Genomic DNA, 22,908 nt, shown 5'->3' with positions numbered 1-22,908 from the left:
AAATGGACGGCACTGCAGGAAGGGACGTCAGTGGAGCACACGCTGGATCGAGCGAGGAAGAGGTGAGTTCTCCCCGCCCACTGCCTCTTACGAGTTGCGCTAGTTCGGATGTATTTAAGGCTGGAGGGGAGCGGAGGACGGGGACCCAGGCGAGGGAGGGGGGGGTCCGACCCCCCTCCCCGCCGCTAGGCCCAATACCCCCGCCCTGCCCGCTACCCCTCCAGCTCCACGGGGGGGGGGAGGGGGGGGCGGCGGCAGCAATAATTTTTTTTAAAATTTGCCTCAGGCGGCAAAAAGTCTAGGGCCGGCCCTGCTAATATATCTAATCTTCTTTTCTTAGTCAAGCTTTGTCGACCGAGGGAGGAATGGGCTGCCTCTGTTGTAATTAATACAAGTTGTGCAGCCTCCTCCAGGCTCTGTGTTGTTTGTTTATTTCTCACAGACAGTGTCTCTGCTCTCAGTTTCAGCTTGTCTGTGATGCAGTTTGTGAGGCTGAGGGGGGAGGGAGCTGCACATATTAGTGTATGTATGTATGTATGTATATATATGTGTATATATATGTGTATATATATACACATATATACATATATATGTATGATATATATATATATATATATATATATATATATATATATACATATATATGGGCAGCACGGTGGCGTAGTGGTTAGCGCTCTCGCCTTTGCAGCGCTGGGTCCCCGGTTCGAATCCCAGCCAGGGCACTATCTGCAAAGAGTTTGTATGTTCTCTCCGTGTCTGCGTGGGTTTCCTCCGGGCACTCCGGTTTCCTCCCACATTCCAAAAACATACAGATAAGTTAATTGGCTCCCTCTAAAAATTGGCCCTAGACTACAGTACTTAACCTACATAATATAGACATATGGCAATGGTAGGGATTAGATTGTGAGCTCCTTTGAGGGACAGTTAGTGACAAGATATATATATATATACACACACTGTACAGCGCTGCGTAATATGTCAGCGCTATATAAGTACTAAATAATAATGTATGTATATATACATACAGTGGAGGAAATAATTATTTGACCCCTCACTGATTTTGTAAGTTTGTCCAATGACAAAGAAATGAAGTCTCAGAACAGTATCATTTCAATGGTAGGTTTATTTTAACAGTGGCAGATAGCACATCAAAAGGAAAATCGAAAAAATAACCTTAAATAAAAGATAACACCTGATATGCATTTCATTGAGTGAAATACGTTTTTGAACCCTCTAACAATAAAAGACTTAATACTTAGTGGAAAAACCCTTGTTTGCAAGCACAGAGGTCAAACGTTTCTTGTAATTGATGACCAAGTTTGCACACATTTTAGGAGGAATGTTGGTCCACTCCTCTTTGCAGATCATCTCTAAATCCCTAATGTTTCGAGACTGTCTCTGTGCAACTCTGAGCTTGATCTTCCTCCATAGGTTTTCTATTGGATTAAGGTCCGGAGACTGACTAGGCCACTCCATGACCTTAATGTGCTTCTTCTTGAGCCACTCCTTTGTTGACTTTGCTGTATGTTTTGGGTCATTGTCGTGCTGGAACACCCATCCACGATCCATTTTCAGTTTCCTGGCAGTGGGAAGGAGGTTGTCGTTCAGGATTTCACGATGCATGGCTCCGTCCATTTTCCCGTTAATGCGATTAAGTTGTCCTGTGCCCTTAGCAGAAAAACACCCCCAAAGCAAAATGTTTCCACCCCCATGCTTGACGGTGGGGACGGTGTTTTGGGGGTCATAGGCAGCATTTTTCTTCCTCCAAACACAGCGAGTTGAGTTAATGCCAAAGAGCTCTATTTTGGTCTCATCAGACCACAGCACCTTCTCCCAGTCACTCACAGAATCATTCAGGTGTTCATTGGCAAACTTCAGATGGGCCTGCACATGTGCCTTCTTGAGCAGGGGGACCTTGCGAGCCCTGCAGGATTTTAATCCACTGCGGTGTAATGTGTTTCCAATGGTTTTCTTGGTGACTGTGGTCCCTGCTAATTTGAGGTCATTCACTAACTCCTCCCGTGTAGTTCTAGGATGCTTTTTCACCTTTCTCAGAACCATTGACACCCCACGAGGTGAGATCTTGCGTGGAGCTCCAGAGCGAGGTCGATTGATGGTCATTTTGTGCTCCTTCCATTTTCGAACAATCGCACCAACAGTTGTCACCTTCTCTCCCAGCTTCTTGCTATTGGTTTTGTAGCCCATTCCAGCCTTGTGCAGGTCTACAATTTTGTCTCTGACATCCTTGGACAGCTCTTTGGTCTTTCCCATGTTGGAGAGTTTGGAGTCTGCTTGATTGATTGATTCTGTGGACAGGTGTCTTTTATACAGGTGACTAGTTAAGACAGGTGTCCTTAATGAGGGTGACTAATTGAGTAGACGTGTCTAACCACTCTGTGGGAGCCAGAACTCTTAATGGTTGGTAGGGGTTCAAAAACTTATTTCACTCAATGAAATGCAAATCAGTTGCTATCTTTTATTTAAGGTTATTTTTTCGATTTTCCGTTTGATGTGCTATCTGCCACTGTTAAAATAAACCTACCATTGAAATGATACTGTTCTGAGACTTTTCATTTCTTTGTCATTGGACAAACTTACAAAATCAGTGAGGGGTCAAATAAATATTTCCTCCACTGTATATACACATCAGTTCCTGGTTAGCGGCCATGTTTTTTGTTTGTAAACATTGCCTAAAACTGGCGATTAAAAGCCAGGATTGCCGCGGTGAACGACGGAAACAGCAAAGAGGGACCCAGGGGAGCACAGTGACTCGATTGGTATGTTTTTTATTGTACAAATCGGACAGTACAAAAAAAACCTCAGTTCCCTGGTAAAAAAAAAAAGCAAAGAAAGTGTAAAAAATCCCTATCATGTCTTAGACACAGCATCACCCTTCACAGTTACAACTTCCCATAGATGCTAAGGAGTAATTACTGTACATAAACTAATGTTACCTCTGCAAACTCAGTGGATCCAATCAAGCCGAATTCTTCAGCTCCCCAGCTACCAAAAATAATTGATCTTCGTGGTCGCCATTTTCCTGTTTAGCATAAGTAAAATTAGTTTTTTTTAAATGAACAGATTCATAAATATGATGTTTAATAACAGCCATCTTACCAAATGTTTCAGACAAAATTAAACCTTAGAAAACAGTTGTGGTTACTATTATAGAAAGGAAAGATACACTACTGCATTTTAATCTCACTGAAGTCTCCTCAAGCCAGGGCCACATACTACAGTGTTGGAGCAACTGGGTAGTGTCCCCAGTTGTCTCTTATGAACAGAGACAATTTAAGGCAGATGTAAACCAGGCTTTAGGCTTAGGGTAATACCTTGAGGGGGTCCAAAGAATCCTCACGAAAACACTGTACCTTATAGAGTTATTTTAAACAGATGCTGACTACATTTAAAACTGTGGTGTAAGTATGGGGCATAGAGATTACATCATATGCTATAACAGAAGCAGCTGTTTCATGCATAACCAAAAAAGTGCAGGCGCTGTGCTCTCAAACCTGTTGGTATACGATGATTGGTTTAGGCATCCAATTAATACTGTAGAGATTCTGAGGAGTTAGAATTAAGGAATAGGGATGGAGAAGAAGACTGGTTGTTGCAAATTTTAAAATGATATGTCCACAATACACGATATTGGATTTCAGCTGATCAACATTTCCCATTTTCCTTTGGCGAATTTCTTAATGTAGCAAATGTTTTCAAAGCATGACAGGTTTGAACTGCAGGCTCTTTATCAGGGAGCCTTGATAATATGTGCAGAAATTGAAGTAGAATTTTCTTTCTGAAATAAGTAAGGCTTGCCCTATAAAAACCACCAGGTTCACCCAATGGGCTGTGTAGGTAATGTAGCGGCCCTGCCCGTGCTTGGCAGACCAGGCATCCGTGGTCAGGTGTACCCTTGACCCAACGCTCTTCGCAAGAGATGACACCACTTGCCTCTCAACTTCACGGTGCAGTTGGGGTATGGCCTTTCTCGAAAAATAAGTGCGGCCTGGCATCTTCCACTGCGGTGTTCCGATGGCCACAAATTTACGGAAGGCCTCAGAGTCCACCAGCCGGTATGGTAACAGCTGCCGAGCTAACAGTTCCGCCACGCCAGCTGTCAGACGCCGGGCAAGGGGGTGACGGGCCGAAATTAGCTTCTTCCGCTCAAACATTTCCTTCACGGACACCTGACTGCTGCTGTGGGCAGAGGAGCAGGAACCGCTCAAGGGCAGAGGCGGTGTGGAGGAGGGTGCCTGTGAAGGTGGAAGGGAGAAAGCGGCAGAAGCAGATAATGCACCTGATGGAGGAGGAAGAGGAGAAGGAGGGTGGCTTTGCTTTTGTGTGCTGCTGCTGCTTTTGCTCAGGTGGCCATCCCATTGCTGTTTGTGCCTTTTCTCCAGGTGCCTTCGTAAGGCACTTGTCCCTACGTGAGTGTTGGCCTTTCCACGGCTCAATTTTTGTTGGCAGAGTGAACAGATGGCTTTGGTCCGATCTGAGGCACACACATTAAAAAATTTCCACACCGCTGAGCCACCCTGGGATGTGGACACTATGGGGACCTCAGCAGCTGATGCTGAAGGGCAAGTTGGCTGGCTGTACATAGGTGGCGATACGTGGTGCCGGACTCTGCCACCAGCTGTTTCTGACGAAGAGCTGCCCCAGCTTCTTTCAGCAACTTCTCTCCTCCTACTACTCTCTGACTCCCCCTCTGAACTGTCCCCCTCTTCATCTCCTCTATTGGGAACATACAGAGGATCCCTATTACCGTCATCATCGTAGTCATCCTGCCCAGCTTCGCTTGCCTCAGACAAATCCAAACTTGCACCATCAGTAGGTCCTTCATCCTCCTGACACGTTACATCCATAGTGTTGCCGCGTAACTCAGACATATGAGCTGGTGAAAATTCATCTGGCTGTAACAACAATGGCTGTGCATCAGTGATTTCACCACTAAATAATTCTTGCGAAGTGTCAAATGCAGCGGAAGTGGTGCTAGTAGTAGCGCTGGTGGCTGAGCAAGATGAGGTGTTGTGTGTCGCTAAATACTCAACCACGTCCTGACAATCTTGGGAGGTGATGGGACGTGCCTTCTTCCGAGCACTGTACTGTGGGCCAGGTCCACACGAAATTACATTTTACACGACCTCGCGCAGACCTGCCGGGTGGCCTTCCTCTGGCTCTGGCACTACCTCTTCCTCTACCTGTTTTGTCCATATCGGGTATGCACGGAGTGGTATATCACACTGCGTGCACTCACGTAGGTAGGTGGGTTCACTTAACTGCACAGGTATGCGCACTGATGCGGTGGGTTCACTGAACAGAACAGGTATACAGTGGCGGGTTCACAGAACAGGTATGCAGTGGCAGGTTCACTGAACACAACAGGTATGCAGTGGCAGGTTCACTGAACACAACAGGTATGCAGTGGCGGGTTCACTGAACAGGTATACAGTGGCGGGTCCACTGAACAGAACAGGTATGCAGTGGCGGGTTCACTAAACAGAACAGGTATACAGTGGCGGGTTCACAGAACAGGTATGCAGTGGCAGGTTCACTGAACACAACAGGTATGCAGTGGCGGGTTCACTGAACAGGTATACAGTGGCGGGTCCACTGAACAGAACAGGTATGCAGTGGCGGGTTCACTAAACAGAACAGGTATACAGTGGCGGGTTCACTAAACAGAACAGGTATACAGTGGCGGGTTCACAGAACAGGTATGCAGTGGCAGGTTCACTGAACACAACAGGTATGCAGTGGCGGGTTCACTGAACAGGTATACAGTGGCGGGTCCACTGAACAGAACAGGTATGCAGTGGCGGGTTCACTGAACAGGTATACAGTGGCGGGTCCACTGAACAGAACAGGTATGCAGTGGCGGGTTCACTAAACAGAACAGGTATACAGTGGCGGGTTCACTAAACAGAACAGGTATACAGTGGCGGGTCCACTGAACAGAACAGGTATGCAGTGGCGGGTTCACTAAACAGAACAGGTATACAGTGGCGGGTTCACAGAACAGGTATGCAGTGGCAGGTTCACTGAACACAACAGGTATGCAGTGGCGGGTTCACTGAACAGGTATACAGTGGCGGGTCCACTGAACAGAACAGGTATGCAGTGGCTGGTTCACTGAACAGGTATACAGTGGCGGGTCCACTGAACAGAACAGGTATGCAGTGGCGGGTTCACTGAACAGGTATGCAGTGGTGGGTTCACAGAACAGGTATGCAGTGGTGGGTTCACAGCACAGGTATGCAGTGGTGGGTTCAATGAACAGGTATACAGTGGCGGGTCCACTGAACAGAACAGGTATGCAGTGGCAGGTTCACTGAACAGGTATGCAGTGGTGGGTTCACAGCACAGGTATGCAGTGGTGGGTTCACAGAACAGGTATGCAGTGGTGGGTTCACAGCACAGGTATGCAGTGGTGGGTTCAATGAACAGGTATACAGTGGCGGGTCCACTGAACAGAACAGGTATGCAGTGGCAGGTTCACTGAACAGGTATGCAGTGGTGGGTTCACAGCACAGGTATGCAGTGGTGGGTTCACAGAACAGGTATGCAGTGGTGGGTTCACAGCACAGGTATGCAGTGGTGGGTTCAATGAACAGGTATACAGTGGTGGGTCCACTGAACAGAACAGGTATGCAGTGGCAGGTTCACTGAACAGGTATGCAGTGGTGGGTTCACAGCACAGGTATGCAGTGGTGGGTTCACTGAACAGGTATGCAGTGGTGGGTTCACAGCACAGGTATGCAGTGGTGGGTTCACAGCACAGGTATGCAGTGGTGGGTTCACAGAACAGGTATGCAGCCAGACAGGAACAAGTTAAGCCTAACTAATATTTCCCTGAGAGATAGTCTGCAGCAGCTCGCCCTACTCTCACTAACGCAGGCAGCACACGAGTGACCGTAATGGCCGCCGCTGCCTGCCTTATATAAGGGGGGGTGGGGCTCCAGGGGCTAGTGTAGCCTAATTGGCTACACTGGGCCTGCTGACTGTGATGTAGAGGGTCAAAGTTGACCCTCCATGTGCATTATGGGGCGAACCGAACTTCCGCAAAGGTTCGCCTGCGGGACGCGAACGCGAACCACTGAAGTTCGCATGGAACCGTTCGCAGGCGAACCGTTCGGCCCAACTCTAATGTCTATATCGTGTAGTGCATGTATCATATTCTAGGGCCAATTTAGGGGAATTTATGGGGAAACCAATTAACTTATCTGTATGTTTTTGGGATGTGGGAGGAAACCAGAGTGCCCGGAGGAAACCCACACAGACACAGGGAGAACATACAACCTCCTTGCAAATGTTGACCTGGCTGGGATTCGAACCAGGGACCCAGCACTGCAAGGCAAGAGCGCTAACCACTATGCCACCGTGCTGCCCACTTACAAGTCCGAGTCAGTATTATTGGATGTGAGGGCACAAGAGGAATGTGGAGGAGCAAAATACTTGACCATTTTGAAGGTTCATTATCAACCCAAATAGTCTAAAGTACCTAGATGGTTGACTTTAAATTTAAATATCAGAAACCAGTGAATACGAAAATCCCAGTGCCTTGAACTCCACACTTCAAGAGACGTCGCACATAAAGTATGCTACCTGCAAATGATCACAAATGATTACTGTCACGGAATAGCCATGAGAAACGCGGGCGAATTGGAAGGGGCCGCGCAGTTCAATTTCTGATCGCTGTCGGGCTAAATTTGTGCAGCCATTACAGAAATCAGAAATTGACATTCCTGTTTTTTTTTAAAGTACAAGTTTTCTCCTCTGCCCTGATGTAGATGCAGGATGTCTTTTGATGTGTTGATTAGCTTAGAATGTTTATCTTTCATTACCTCTCTAGTCACCAGCTGGGGACTCTATTCACAGAAGGCTTCCCTCCCCAGCAGGGGGCTACTCCAAACCTACGTTCCCCCCAGACTTCTTGGCACCGATGAATGGCCAATCTGAAAGCCTGGGTGGTATGATTTCCTGTCCGCATACGAAAACCGAATATCGCACAGCTATGAAATTCATATAGTCTTATTCAGTAACATCTGGCCATCGTGCTGATATGAAATTCATTGTGATGGCCCGTTCGGTTAAGGAGTTATGGACCCCTCGGTAACCATACCCCCTAACACCCGCATCCAAGGTATCATATTAATCGGTAGGTTCTGGGGATCGAGAATATGTAATTATTATTTGTGTGCCGGCCAAGTAGGTCGGTCTAGAGAAATGTCAGGGTTATGGGGCTTGTGGAAGCTCCTGCCCAGATGTGATTACCATAGTCCGGCCCGGGGGCCGACTCTGGAAGCCCACCTCTGAAAGCAGCTCCATTAAAAATACATGAGCTGCCCGGGCTAGGCAGTCCTTCAAATTCCACTTTTCTGAGAGCACATTGCCAGCCAGAGGACACATGGTTGGCGGCCATCTTGTCTAAGCTGAAACAAAGGACACATGGCTAGCGGCCATCTTGATCGGCCATCTTTACTGAAACTGAACAAAGGACATTTTCCATATTGCTGGGATTTTAAACTTTGCTGAACTGAACAAAAGAAACTCTGAACTTTGATTGAAACCAAGAACTTTACAAGTTTTCCCACTAAAGGACATCTTTCCAGGAACTAAGTATTTTTTCTCCCTTCTTTTATTTTTCATACTGGCTATTACTGTTTTAATAATTGTTGATTTTAATAATTGTCTGTATATATTAATTATTTATATTGCTTTCAATAAACCGACGCTATCGTCAGTTGTTGTTCTAGCTACCCTATTATTCAGCACACACAGAACTGATCCCAGGTCTCTGAAGAGACGCTACTATTGTTTGTTTTTGGCTAGACAGAATACAGCGTGTTTTAACCGTTTTTATTCACAGGATCAGTCAGGCAGTCGGGTCCACTGGCCCATATCAGTGGTGGTGGCAGTAATACCCTGGAATCGTGTGTAAGTTGTAATTACCATACCTTACAGGTTCCCTTCTGGTTGGTCTGCGGCCAATTCCCAACGGTTCCTGCGCATTGACTGCGACCAGAGTTCGCACGATCAGTGCGCTGGCACCGTTTGGAAGGCCATTTGCGGTCTGACCACGAGGGCTTCCTGTGACAATTACAAAAGTGTCAGCACACAATTAGGGAGATGGCTACAGCTGCTGAAGCTCTGAGTGAAGCTGTGGACAGTGTGGGGGTCGGTTGGAACTGGCACCCCTAGGCACTAGCATCATGTTCCTAATGATAAACCCGGCCCTTCTTAATGAGCTCACAAGCATATAATAATATTAGTTTAAATTATTACCACATTCTATAAAATAAAATCCACAATATTGGCGCTCAATGTCCAAGGACTACAACTACCCTCAGATACTTGGTTCTTCGGAACATGCATACACCAGATAGTTTCTTTAAACTTGCGTATCTCTCAACGTCGTTACTTCCACTAAGACCATACACCTCGTAAGATAAAAGATTTATCATGTGTAAAACCGTTTTAATACAGCTTCTCGCCTAAAAAATACATGCGTACAGTGTATGTATCTTGATAAAAGCACATCACGAGAAACTAGTTCACACGCAGCTGAGACCGGAACTTTCCTGATGGCAACGGTGACTATGTGATGTGCTTTTATCAAGATACATGCAATGTATGCATGTATTTTTTAGGCGAGAAGCTGTATTAAAACAGTTTTACAAATGATAAATCTTTTATCTTATGAGGTGTATGGTCTTAGTGGAAGTAACGACGTTGAGAGATACGCAAGTTTAAAAAAACTATCTGGTGTATGCATGTTCCGAAGAACCAAGTATCTGCGGATAGTTGTAGTCCTTGGACATTGAGCGCCAGTATTGTGGATTTTATTGAGTTATAACCAGAGGAGGTTGTGTTTACTGTGGCGCCCCACTGTACCATACAGTTTGTATTGAAATTAGTATCTTTTAAAGTCTTTGTAGCGCGGCTTGAAAAACCTGCTTTTTACATTCTATAAAATACCTACTAGATTACAATGACAGTATATGATAATTTACCTTTTTTGAGTTTGCTTCCAAGAACTCTTGAGATTTCCAGCATGACTGCAGTTCCACTGCTGGGATCTATGGCTCCATGAACCCAGCTGTCTCTGTGATTTCCATACATAATATATCTGTCTGTAAATAAACAAATTAGATTTAGATTGTAAGCCTCTGGCAGGGTCCTCCATTCCCTAGTGTAATCTACAGGATCATGTACTCCTGTCCTATGACAGCCTGTACTTGTAGTACTGAGCCTACCTAACCAGCCCATATTGCATGATCATGTATTTTGTACAATTTGCATGTATAACTTTGCTCTATGTTGTATAACCTTGTTATGTCTGTCATCCTTGTATCAGTGTATATATTTATTGTCCAGTGCTGCGTAATATGTTGGCGCTTTATAAATACAATAAATAATAGTAATAATAATAAATGAGAATGTATGTTAACTGTTATATGGTAGGTGAGTAGGCGACAGAAAGGATAATGTAGCCTTTATCCAACAACTCTTATTACATTGTGCTGGGTAGGAAGCTAGTATAATTATGTAGTCATTTTTCTGGACATTATGGATGCTAATTTTGGACATACTGGGGCCGCCCCCAGATTCTAGTGACAGGCAGAATGTAGAATAAGTACTTTGCAGCGATAAGCAGATTGTAGTGATAGGAAGGTTCCAGTGATAGATAGATGCCACTCATAGGCAGATTAAGTGAAAGGTACAATGTAGTAATTATAAACAGATTCAACTGAGAGAGAAATTCTAGTGATAGGAAGATTACTGTGATAAGTAGATTCCAGCTATAGAAATGCTGCTATGCATATTATAGTTATATAGAAAGAAAAAATAACCTGCCAGTCCAATGAGTTAAATCTCAATTGAATATTTTTAAAAATTCACAAAAATCACCTTAGCTATGACCAGGTGACACACGTTCCGAACCTAGGTCCTTAATCATAATTGAGGGACAATAGCACTATCCACCTCTATACACACCAAGCATCCCATGGGGTGGGAGGATGGGAGATGAACCCCGCCCACCCCCATCCATATGGGCCATGCACAATACAATGCAATACATAAAGTATTCAAAACTATTGAATCACATTTAACAGAGTTTAAACATTTCCTTTTGGGGGAAGTGGAGCAAGACTAGAAAGGGAAGGAAAAAGGGGGGGGGGGGACCAAAGAAAAAGGAGGGAGGTTTTAGAGGGTTTATGGGGTGTATATTTTATTGATATGACTCCAAAAGATACATTCAAGACATCAGAGCTAGATCCCAACTGGCATTGAAGCCCAGCAGGAAAAGAGTCCCCAAGCTGATGGCTGTAATGAGGGCATGTAGAGGTACGAGTGCTCCCAATGGTGCTTCCAATGGTGCTGCAGCCAAGGTTCTATACACCATACATAGAATGATCAAATCTCTAGAATATATTCTGGAGATGTAATGAGGGGATGACACCACCTGGTGATGCTCTGCTGTGCACTGCTCTGCATGAATGAAATTACAGAGGTCAGGCCCGCTGACCAGCTAAAAACAGCCCACAGACTGCCACCAGGCTGTGGACCAAGCGTTGTGGATCCGTGCCCTATAGTGTTCCACCACACTTCCATGCTGGGGAATAGTTTACCTGTTCCTCCTGTGACCAATACACCTGAGCAGCTCACGCTCACCTCTCCAGGTTCCTGTGCCTCATTTCCATCTTTTTATCCTCAGCACCCCGAGTGTCCGGTCTTCATGGCTGCATCCGGTGTCTCTCATCATGTGACTAGATGGCATGTCCCAACAATTCACATGATGAGAAATGCCAGCTGCAGCCAAGGAGCTAAGTGGCGCTAGAGAGAAGCTGGAGATGCGTCAAGGGAACCCAGAGAGGTGAGAATGCTGCACCCTGCTCGTAACTGGGACTGGAGGATGGTGTGAGGGGAGAAGGATGTGCCTTTATGGCTCTGTGTCCAGAGGCTAGTGCCGCTGGAGCATATGCCTCAGCCTGGCCCTGATAGGCAGATTGTAGTGATAAGCAGATTCTAGTGAAGGGCACATTTCAGTGACAAGTACATGCACTTCATGCACAACAGTAAAATATATTTTGGGAAAAGCTTTTATTGACATACTAGAGAAATCTCAGTTTTCCGTGATGCAGCACAACTATGCTACGGTCTCTTTCCATAATGCTTGATGTAATGACATCATCACATACCGCCTCCAACAGGCTTGTCTAAGGCCAGGCTTGAAATGTTTTTTACAGCTTAGTTGGGTGGCCAGAATACCGTTAACAAACAGCTTCAGAACTAGTCTGCACTCCTTTTTTTCTTTTGTAATGCATATGATAGACATGTTTAAAAAGTTAAATAATGCATTTGCCTAGACATGAGCTTTATTATTGTTTATTAAATGTAAGACACTCAGAGCCAGATTTCTGGAAAGGCCGCCAAGGCCCAGACCTTGGGTGACTGCAGCCCAAGGGGGCACCTGGACATGAAACAGGGGTTGCTACATATGAAAGAAAAGGCTGCAATTAGGGAGCAACACATGAAAAGGGAAGCTGCTGCCCAAGAGAGCTGTGCATGAAAGAGAGGGTGTGCGGTGCAGAGATGATACACATGGAAGAGGGAGCTGCACATGGAATGGGAGGAGCACTGCTGCACTTGGAATGGGAGCACCAATATTCTTGGCCTAGTGGCGAAAAAAGTATAAATCCGGCCTTGAAGACACTTGGTGCAGTGCAGTCCTTAATGATCGCACAGCTCCTGACAAGTCGCACCACATGTTATAGCTGCGTAAGGCATACTTTGTATTGAAAGTATGCCTCACTTCCAGGGTTACCGTGCACAAGGCAAATGCAACTCTTGCGGTACCTCAACAATACCCGCTCCAACGCATTCAGGCCCATGTGCAATTCATTTCTCCTAGGTGATATTTTCACACCTTTTCATAAAATGTCTTTTAAACCACCAGCACGCAAGAAAACACAAAATAATTTTGATAGTATTTTTTCACCAACATTTAGTTATTTTTTTAATTGTAAAATGCTTGAAGAGAATATGAAATTATCTCCTAGGAGATAACTCAGGAGAAAATGTTAATTGTATATGGGCCTGAGCCCAAAGTGCTGTCACTACTTCTGTGATGGGATGCGGTGGTTTTGTGGGACACAACACAACAGACCACCCGAAGTGTAAAAGAGTCCTTAGAATTACAAACACAGTGGTACAAGGTAACAAGGAAGTTGACAGTCTTACCAGGCTCAACGCTTCCTCTGATAATGCCCATCACGTTTGCTGATGATTTAATGTCTTCCCTGTTATACACGTTGACTTCAACATCACTGGAGGAGAATGAAGTGAGGGGAATATTAATATGATTGAAAATAAGTTAATTACTCACAGAAATAATGGCAAGCTGGTCGAAATGTTTAAATATGCACTACTGTAAGAAAATATATATTTACTCATTTAAAGTTACTTGACATAGTGCCCAACATGTTTCGGTACACTTCTGATTCCTTTATCAGGAGACTACAGTAGAAATATGTGTTTTCATAGATCATCATACTGAAGGTTTTAGTTGGTAGTAGGGTCACTTGTAAAGACTCTATTAGATCAAGATTAGATACATTGCTATGATCACAATTAAATAATACAGAGTGGTTGATACCACTGGTTGTATTTAGATGGATGAGAACTGTAACACTGCATAAAAGATGTTTTAATGGAATGCCAGTCTGGGACTTGGTAGTGTATTGCCAGGGTCTATATAAGCATGAGCAAACTAGGCACATATCTAGGGTTCCCTTTGAGCGATGCCAAGCACATTTCTCATTTGGATTGCCTTCCCCTTGGTAAGCTGAATGTTGAGATTTGTAAATATGATGACAGCAGGATTGGATTAAGCGGCATGGAGGCCTCAGGGCAAAGGCAACCTGGAGGCCCCCAGCCCCAGAGCAAAGCTAACCTGAGGGACCACCAACCGCTGCCCCAGGGCCCCCGAGCCAGCTGCCAGCCCCCCCTTCCCCGGTTGTTTCCCACCAACTGCTACTGGGGGCTCCTGCACAATGTGCGGCTGCATTGTAATAACTCACCTGTTCAGGAGTTCTGCTCCATCCATGCTTCGTCTTCAGCTCCCTGCCTGTGTCTTCTCCATGCGGCGCAGGTTATGCATAAATAACCTGCACCGTATCATGCCGGGCAGCGGGGATGAAGACGGAGCACCGACAGAGCAACATTCTGGGACAAGTGAATTATTACAGTGCAGCCAAACATCGTGCAGGGGCCCAGGGAGCAGCCGGAGGGAGATAACCTGGGGGGGGGGGTCCCCTTTGCCTTAATAGCAGCACTGGCCCTGGATGGCAGTATATTTTCTTGTGTCATTTCACTCACAGGAAGTCTCCTTTTCCATTTGGGTGTTTTTGTAAATCCATGATATTGTGTATTTTTTGTATCTGTGTATTATTTTCATATGATACACCGACCAATTTAATAGTATACTTTTGACGGCCTAGAGCAGATCTCGGGAGCAGCTTTTTATGCATTTGATTAGTTGTATGAGATATCCATGATGTGCCCATGTACTAATATTATGTTGCTCTCTGATCTAGTACCACATCGTTCTTATAATTTTCCTTTATACCATATTTATTCTTCCTTTCCTTTGTTTTTTCATCTTCACTAATAAGTCAACATGCAGCTCCTCTTTGCAGCCAGCGAGTGGGGTGGGTATTCATTTTTATGGTGTTTTATTGCAGCCTTGTAGATATTTCATGTAGTATGCCTGCAGTATATTTCATTACACTAGATGGCGCCCAGGCCTACATTTTCTTTAGTGTTACGTACTTACGTACGTGTTACATCGTATTGGCCGCATTCGGCCACCTTAGGTACGGCAGCCGACCGAGCTTCCACGTTGCTTGGAACGTGGAGCGATGGAGGCAGTAGCGTGCCCACGCTACGTTCAGGTGTCCTTCTCCCTCCCCTCCCCCCGGAACAGGATATATAACGGCTGCAAGAGGTAGCTCAGTAGCTTTGAGAAAGCCACATTACGGTGGCGAATCGCGATAGCAGCGGTGGGGGACCCGTGGAGCCATTTCTTTACCGGTAGGACTCTTCACCACATTGGTGTTTGTTTCTCATCTATCACCTTCTATTGGTACTGCCATTTTCACTTGCTATTTCTTGCTAGGTGACTCTTTCGCCTACCACTTTCATTGTACTACACTCTTTTTACACTGATTATTACTGTTTGATTTTACATTGCTACACATTGAGGACCAATGACTGTCATTTTTTGTATACACAATTGCATTTTTACTGTTATTTATTGATGCACCTGCACTTTTGTTCCCATCCCCTCCCACTCCCCCCATGAACAATGTAATCCCATTGGTCATTACCCTATTTTGGCACTCCTCATTTTGTTTCACACCCTTAGCGGTGTGTCATTAGCACCATTAACACCTTATTTTCCTGCCGGTTCTCCGACAATCTGGGTTTATTGCTATTCCCCACCTGTTTTTTAATTGTGTTTTTAATCTTTTGTGGATCAATTAATAAAGGATGTACTTTTTTCAAATTTATTGTGTGCTGATTTGGGGCGGTTCTTAAAGGCCATAGCTGTTTTCTCTTGATTTGACAATGTTTTCATTGGCCATTCTGCACATTTCAGGGTTCCTTATCATTTATAGATAGGACTGCATTATTGTTTATGGATGGTGCTCCACGTGTTGTGTCTTAGGTATTCACTCATAGGAAGAACTGGATCTGAACTCTCGAAACTAGATAATAAAACTCTCCATAATGGCACCAGAAAATCAAGGCCTGTTTCCAAACAGTTGCAGAAGTGAAACCTATAGTGCACTTTTTTTTTTTGTTTTAAATTGAACCAGATTCTGAAAGCAAATTAAAATATGTATTTCTGTTTGTTCCTATTCCTCATTCTGTCTGTCACTTGAATGAACATTGAGCAATCATTCCGGAGGCACATTTTAGAGTGAGCACTGTATGGAAATGTTGCTCGGCCATATTTAAACATCCTGTTCAGCTCTATGAAAACTGGAGATGACTTGCAGTGAATGAGTGAGCAGCAGACATGGTGGAAAGAATCAAACAAAACAAGGCTTGTTCATGGTTTACTGGATCGGATCGGATCACTAAATGATATCACGGGACAGCTCCAATGACAAAACTAGAGTCTGTTTATAATCAATCTCTCATTATAACTTTCTATTATTACAATAGTGTTCAGCCAATCCTGTATAATAAAACCGCAGGTGTCCCTGCGTCATCCTGGCCCTGTGTCCGTGGTTTTTTGCTACTGCGCATGTGCGCAGCACGGACAGCCATTGGGACAGGAGGACGGAGCCAGGGAACCGGGCAGACGGGTGCTGGTGTGTGCCAAAGATGGGGTGCGCGCACGTGGCAGATGGGTGCGCGCATGCGCACTGACTGACTGGCTGCGGTTTAATGAGACCTAGAGCCAGTTTTTAAACTTAGGTCACCTAGTGATATTCATATTATGCTCCATAGTTTGCTGTGAGATACCCTGTCTGCATGATTTAGCTCATCTTTAGCTCATCTTTCCCAAAAGCATATAAATAAAAACATCCTACCTGTTACTGTATTGTCCATCAGTTTTGAAGCCAGGTCCTGTGTTGTAATCACATGGCAGAGTTCCTTTCCAGGTATCTGGAGCTGGGTCACCACTGAGGGCACTATGATTAGAAGTGCAGAACAGAGTAATGTTACTTTTACTATCAGAAATCTGCATAACGGGGATGAGTAGATATGACCAGTCTTTCCTACATAAATTATTTTACAGTTGAATTAATGGAAAAGCTTATAATTGATTTCATCTGGTAATCGGATTGTAAGTCTTTTACTTGTCTACTCTCTACCATAAGCCTCAGTCCTTTGCCTAACATTAATCTTAACCTTCAGTAACAGAGAGATAATGGCGGTACAGAGGAGGGAGCGCATTGGCTGGAGAGGTGAGCGTCAGAGCCCTTCACTGTGCTAATACTCTTCATAGATCCCTGCGGAGAGCAGCATTAGCAGATGGATTAGCAGGCGACCCTCCAGCCCTTTGTGCTGATAGATCTGTGTTTTTCTGTTACTTTTTAAAGAACAAGTGTTAATTAAGTGTTAAATAATTGCTTAAAATAAAGATAAGTAAAGAGAGTCATTTTCTGGGGACAATGTGGGGCTGGGTACAAATTGACATGGATGAGGTAGGTATGGGGGATAGAGATTCAGCGGGAGAGGTTAGAAAGCTGATTGGGGGTGATGTGGGGTGGATAGAAACTAGGTAAACATGGCAGGTCATAGGTTGGTATGAGTAAAAAGATTCTGTCCAGATGCATACCTCTACCCTCCAACCTATTCATCTAAAACAGGGGTCCCCAAACATTTTGGGTCGAGGGCCGGGTCAACATACTTCAGACTGCTGGGGGGCCGGAGTATACATACAATGATGTAGAAGTCTTTGCGGGCCAGACAATGAAGCATACCCAGGTGACAACCTGCAGTCCAATTGGACCGCAGTGTCACCTGATGTGGAATTTGATTGGAAACCAGCAAAATTACTGCTTTTTGGCTTCCATGTGGATGGGTGGTGCCAGCACTGCTATCCCATATGCGGACCATCAATATTTAAAGATGTCGCTGACCGCATCTATAAGTAATACATTTTCTGTGTGGAGGGCAGGTAAAAAAAAGCTTCAGGGGGGCCACATTTGGCCCGCAGGCCTTAGTTTGAGGACCACTGATCTAAAACAATATTCTGTATACCATGTTTTAAAATTTGTCGTAACTTCATTTCTTTGTCACGTGCCTTGATACACTTACCATATTAGCGTTTGTGCTTCGTCAAATCCTATTGGCTGGGTTGGAACTGGGGGAAGTCCCTTAATTTCAGACTTATCTTTTCTGTAGTTATGACCTGCAAATGTAAATAGGAGGTTATATCCAAATACACAATTACACCATCTCGGTGGGAAAGGATAGCTTGATACAAGCTTTTGTGATTGCATTTAGAAAAATAAATTAATTTATGTACCACTGCATTCCATGCATTGTAAGTAGCTGTGTGGTAGTACTGCCTCAGAGGAAATACATCTATATAAATCCAATCATTGTATGTCACACTTACAGAAAAATTACTTATTTAAACTGCCTGTCATCGAGAGAATAATAATCGAAATTAATATAGGGAAAACTAAATAAATAATGAGAATTATGACAGCATAATATCAAGGAAAAAAAAAACAACAGCAACTAAGCTTGATTTGTAGAGTTTCAGTGATTTGAACGGGAAAGTGTTTTCATGGTTATTTTATTAAAGAGAAGTTCTATGCAGCAATAAATAAAAAATTCCCAAGTTATTTTTGAAAAATATCTCTCCCTTTTTTATAATCCACTTTGACAGATCATGCATTTTCTGCTCCTAGTAGGTCTTGCTCTGACCTTCCAGAAGAGGGTTCTGTTCCTTTTACTGTACTACAAAATAAAGGTAAGAAAGATTGTTCTCCCAGCCAGAGTCTTTTGTTCTTGCACTTTGTATAAAGTGATAGATCTTTGGATCTGTTGGTCATGCTATCTGTTTCTCAAATTATCTCGCAGACTCAATATTAGTCACATTTCTGACTTAAGAATACTATATGAAAGTTTTGCTGCTAGTAACTTTTGGATAACAAAAAATGAATAAGAATAATCGATATTCCAATGTAATCCTCAGTCCAATGGGCCTTCAGTTTAAAGATCTGGAAAGGTCTTTAGAAATCACGAGCAACTGGAAACCATCTATCTGTAGACATAAAATGGATTTCAATGTCATGCATGTGAGATCAGGAGACAACCTAATGCTGGCTACACACGGTGCGTTCCCGCATCGTATGCGCCGCTCGATTCCCGTCTATTCGTTTATTTCTGAGCATTTCCGAGCGCATTTCGATGATTTTTAGGTCAATTGCCATGTAAAGTATGGCAAATCGACCTAACAATCCATCAAAACGTGAATCGGACATGTCGGAAATAAACGAACCAACGGGAATCGAGCGGCACATCGAGTGCGGGAACACACCGTGTGTAGCCAGCATAAAACAACCCTGAATAGATGGGATAACTGTTTAATGAGATTTGCTGATACCATATGGCCTGCCCCCCTGCTCTGTACCACAAACATACAAGATCAGATAACTAGAATCAGTACATTTTTTACATAAGATGGCACAAAAGACCTCTTCTGGCCTTCAGACTGTGCCAACATGCCCAACCTTCATCTTAAAGACTCCTGTTTAGAAACCAAATCATAATGCATTATTTTGCAGTAACTATATGAAATGTGCTTCACCTGCTGCATCCTGTGGTATCTCTCCTTACTGAGATGACAGTGCAACTTTACTGGACAGAATATGGTCCAAGCTTATTCAGCCTAACCCAACATCACCCAGAGATGAAGTAGAATAGATCTGGGTGTGGGCAGTAGGGTAGCAGCCAACCGTTCCATATGAGCACATATTACCTAATCTCACCCACCTCCTCCCTCTGCTAGAAGATTGACCCTTTTTTGGCCAACAATGCAGAGTCTCAAAATAAGAATATGTAGAGTTGTAGGGGTGTCTCAGCACCCTAGAGAAAAAGACACAGGAGACAAAAAAAAAACAGGAACCCAATAGCGCAATAAGGTTTCATATATGGGATATCAACAGGTAAGGTAATTGTACTACTCTCAAAGGCGGGTTGCAGAGGGGCAACTGACCACAGGAAGCAGGTGGAGACAACAAGCCCCGACTCCACTCGAGGTGGTCCAGCCGAACCTGGGTGTGGTTGCTATCCTTGCAAAAAGTGAGAGATTATAGCTATGGTTTAAACCATGTGTGGTCTGTCTAGACCCCTCCAACAGGGTATGTTGGGGGTTACGTAAAGCACAATGGGCTCTATTCTCAAAGAGCCAAATTTTCCGCAAAATGTTACCGCTATATTCCCGCCGGCAGGAAACTCCGCATTTTTTCCACATTCACTAATATTTTCCGCATGTTTTCCGCATGCGGGAAAAAAGATGCGGAAACAGGCATTATTCATGCGGGAATCATGCGGTAAAAAGGTCGCATGAAAAAGTGTTTAAAAAAAAAAAGTTAAAGTCCACCAAGCACAGCCCTTAAGCCTCCACACTTCATTAAAGTCAATGGGATGCGGAATATATCACCTACTACTTGTAGGTGATAAAAATTCGGTAATTAACGAAGAAATGATGCGCCTGAACATCTTTGAGAATTGATCTTTTATTGCGGAAAATACCGACTTTTGCGGAAATTTTCCCGCATGAATCCCGCACTTTTATCACACTTTTTCCGCATGCGGAAAAAACATGCGGAACATTTTGAGAATCCCAACTTGCCGGTATTTTGGGTGCAAACTTCCCGCATGTACTTTACCGCATGCGGGAAGTCTTTGAGAATAGAGCCCAATATGGGTAGAGAAGCTCCCCAGTGTGAATAAAATTGGATTAAAAACAAGATAAAGTTGAAAAAAAATGAGGTGGCTTACCTCAATGACGAGATCTTTGTATAGACAAAGAAATATTTATTTAGCACAGGCAACGCGTTTCATGGGTCTAAGCCCGCTTCCTCAGGCCAATAACAGTGCCAACTGCAAATAGCTGATCGGCAAAGGGAGCCTCTCTTTGGTGATCGGCTATTTGCAATTGGCACTGTTATTGGCCTGTGGAAGCGAGCTTAGACCCATGAAACCCGTTGCCAGTGCTAAATAAATATTTCTTTGTCTATACCAAAATGTCGTCATTGAGTTAAGACACTTCATTTTTATTTATTTTTTATCTTGTTTTTAATCCAATTTTATTCACACTGGGGTGCCTCTTTACCCAAATTGTGCTTAAAATGAGAAGAATTTGCTGAGCTGTATTGTTGGTCACCAAGAGTTAATTTCCCAGAAGCATGAGGAAGTGCCGGAGTGTGAGAGCTATTCATTAACTGGGGAACGCTCACTCTACTGCCAGATCCTTGCTTTCTAGAGGGCTATCAAAAAAGCCTGACTTTTCCAAAGGGTATTACTTTGGACCAGCTGCATCAAACACATAAATTATGCAAGTAATGACATAGTGTCTTATTCACCTTTACAAATAATGGAAAATCTGGGACAGTGAACTGGAGCTTTAAGCATGACAGAGAAAATAGCTGTAGTAGTAAAGTTTAGTTCAGTTTTGCTTTAAGAATCTTGCTGAATTAGAACATGTGAAATTAAAGTTGGAAAGAATCACAAGAAAATGAGTTTACATAAATGGAGTAAAATGTACCTTTCGCTGGGTAATATGGGGTGAGCAAATCACCGAAGTCCTCTACATAGGACCCTCGCTCAACGCCAGATGGGGGCAAATACCAGGAATTTGGGTATGTCTTGGATGGATCTGTAATACCATCATTAATGTCTCTGGGGTCTGTATATACCACAACACCAATTACTCCAAATTTGGCTGCATTTATTGCCTAGGGAGTGGAGAAACAGAATATTTTGAAACTGTGAACATAATTCCTCTTTATGTAAAAGTAAGAACATTTGGACTCAGATCTATCCCAAGGCAGCTAGCAGTGTACCCCACCTTCTTTGCCTCCCAATACTCCAGCAGTGAATCCAAAAGGAATATAAAAACAGAGAAGAAGTTATTACTTTGGGCATCGTACAGTACTCTGCTCAGTTCAGATTTGTGTAGGTGACATTATAACTGGGGCTGCCTTCTGTGTTACCCTTCCACATTACAAGTGCCTCTTCCTCCTCCTTCATCCCATATAACAAGTGCTATAACCTGCCTCCCTCCCACAATATAAAAATGCTGCACTTCTCCCCAACCCAATTTGTATAACAACTGCTATCTCCCAAAACAATTGTTGTGTATAATTTGGACGCTGGACTTTCATTTTGCGTGATCAGCGATAAATAGCAGCGGAAGGCAGCACAGATGTGGACAGAATATATTAGTGTTGTTTCGCCTAACCTGACTCAATTGAACCTTCCATCTACGATGCCTAACCCTGATCTCCACCAATTTAAGTGTAGCCTTCTTCACTATAAATGCAGATATTCATGCTGCTTTATTACATTTGGGCAGCACCCCCTGGACACTGCTATAGGTCTTTGTGATGCCCTTTTTACCATAAAACCGCCAACACTCAAATTACCTGTTTTGATTTCTGTGACTATTAAATTGATTTTGATTTCTGTGACTTAAAAGGTATAATTTTTTTTTTACAAAACTTTGTTTTTTTCTACCTATATTATTTCTGTGACTAAAATTGCAACTAACTAACTTCATTATCTGTTTTCAAATCAGAGCCACAAAGCCCCATGAAGACAAAGACAGCAGTAAAAACTGCTATTGGGTTATAACTATTTTACACAATATTCAAAAACAAAATATAAAAACAAAATCCCTGAATTTGAACTTTAAAGTTATGTATGAAAGAAATGCATGTTATGATATTCCATCTCAAACATTGAAATTAACTTTAAACCATTGTGTGTTCCTTGAGGTGTGTGGTTAGTGAGTAACAATACTGTAAATATATGTACATCGACTGTCACACTATATTATCCTGGAGACTTATTTTGTCACATCATTTACTTCTTTATTCCTGGTAAATAATTTCACAGACTAACCTTAGTAGACCTTCCAACACCTCCATAGCGCACAATAGCAATGGTCCCGTTTAGATTGATTGTTTTATTGTTGGCAAGATATTCAAAATCACTGATTCTACCCTGATTGGCATATATCAGCTTGCCCTGAGAAATACAGGGAGAAAAGCAATTGAGAAAATATATGCAAAATACATCTAGTAATGACAACATTTATAATGTATATGTAATTGGCATTTGAAAAAAACAGTAGGGTAATTTTAT

At 43.5% G+C, this 22,908-nt stretch overlaps 1 protein-coding gene across 1 annotated transcript in view; it reads right to left on the bottom strand.

Annotated features, from left to right (window-relative positions):
• The window catches only part of NAALADL1 (N-acetylated alpha-linked acidic dipeptidase like 1), a 69,149-nt gene that overhangs the window by 29,825 nt on the left and 16,416 nt on the right, over nt 1-22,908 (bottom strand). Inside the window, exons 4-10 of the mRNA XM_068261613.1 lie at nt 22,666-22,791; nt 21,308-21,497; nt 17,842-17,935; nt 16,608-16,709; nt 13,246-13,331; nt 10,014-10,133; nt 2,955-3,040 (exon numbers count right to left, since the gene is read on the bottom strand). Coding sequence (XP_068117714.1) covers nt 2,955-3,040; nt 10,014-10,133; nt 13,246-13,331; nt 16,608-16,709; nt 17,842-17,935; nt 21,308-21,497; nt 22,666-22,791 — 804 coding nt within the window. The remainder of the gene's footprint in view (nt 1-2,954; nt 3,041-10,013; nt 10,134-13,245; nt 13,332-16,607; nt 16,710-17,841; nt 17,936-21,307; nt 21,498-22,665; nt 22,792-22,908) is intronic.

This window comes from Hyperolius riggenbachi, chromosome 11 (genome assembly GCF_040937935.1).
Source record: "Hyperolius riggenbachi isolate aHypRig1 chromosome 11, aHypRig1.pri, whole genome shotgun sequence".
NCBI lineage: Eukaryota > Metazoa > Chordata > Amphibia > Anura > Hyperoliidae > Hyperolius > Hyperolius riggenbachi.
Note: the sequence above shows the minus strand (reverse complement) of the source record. Positions and strands in the feature narration are given on the sequence as shown.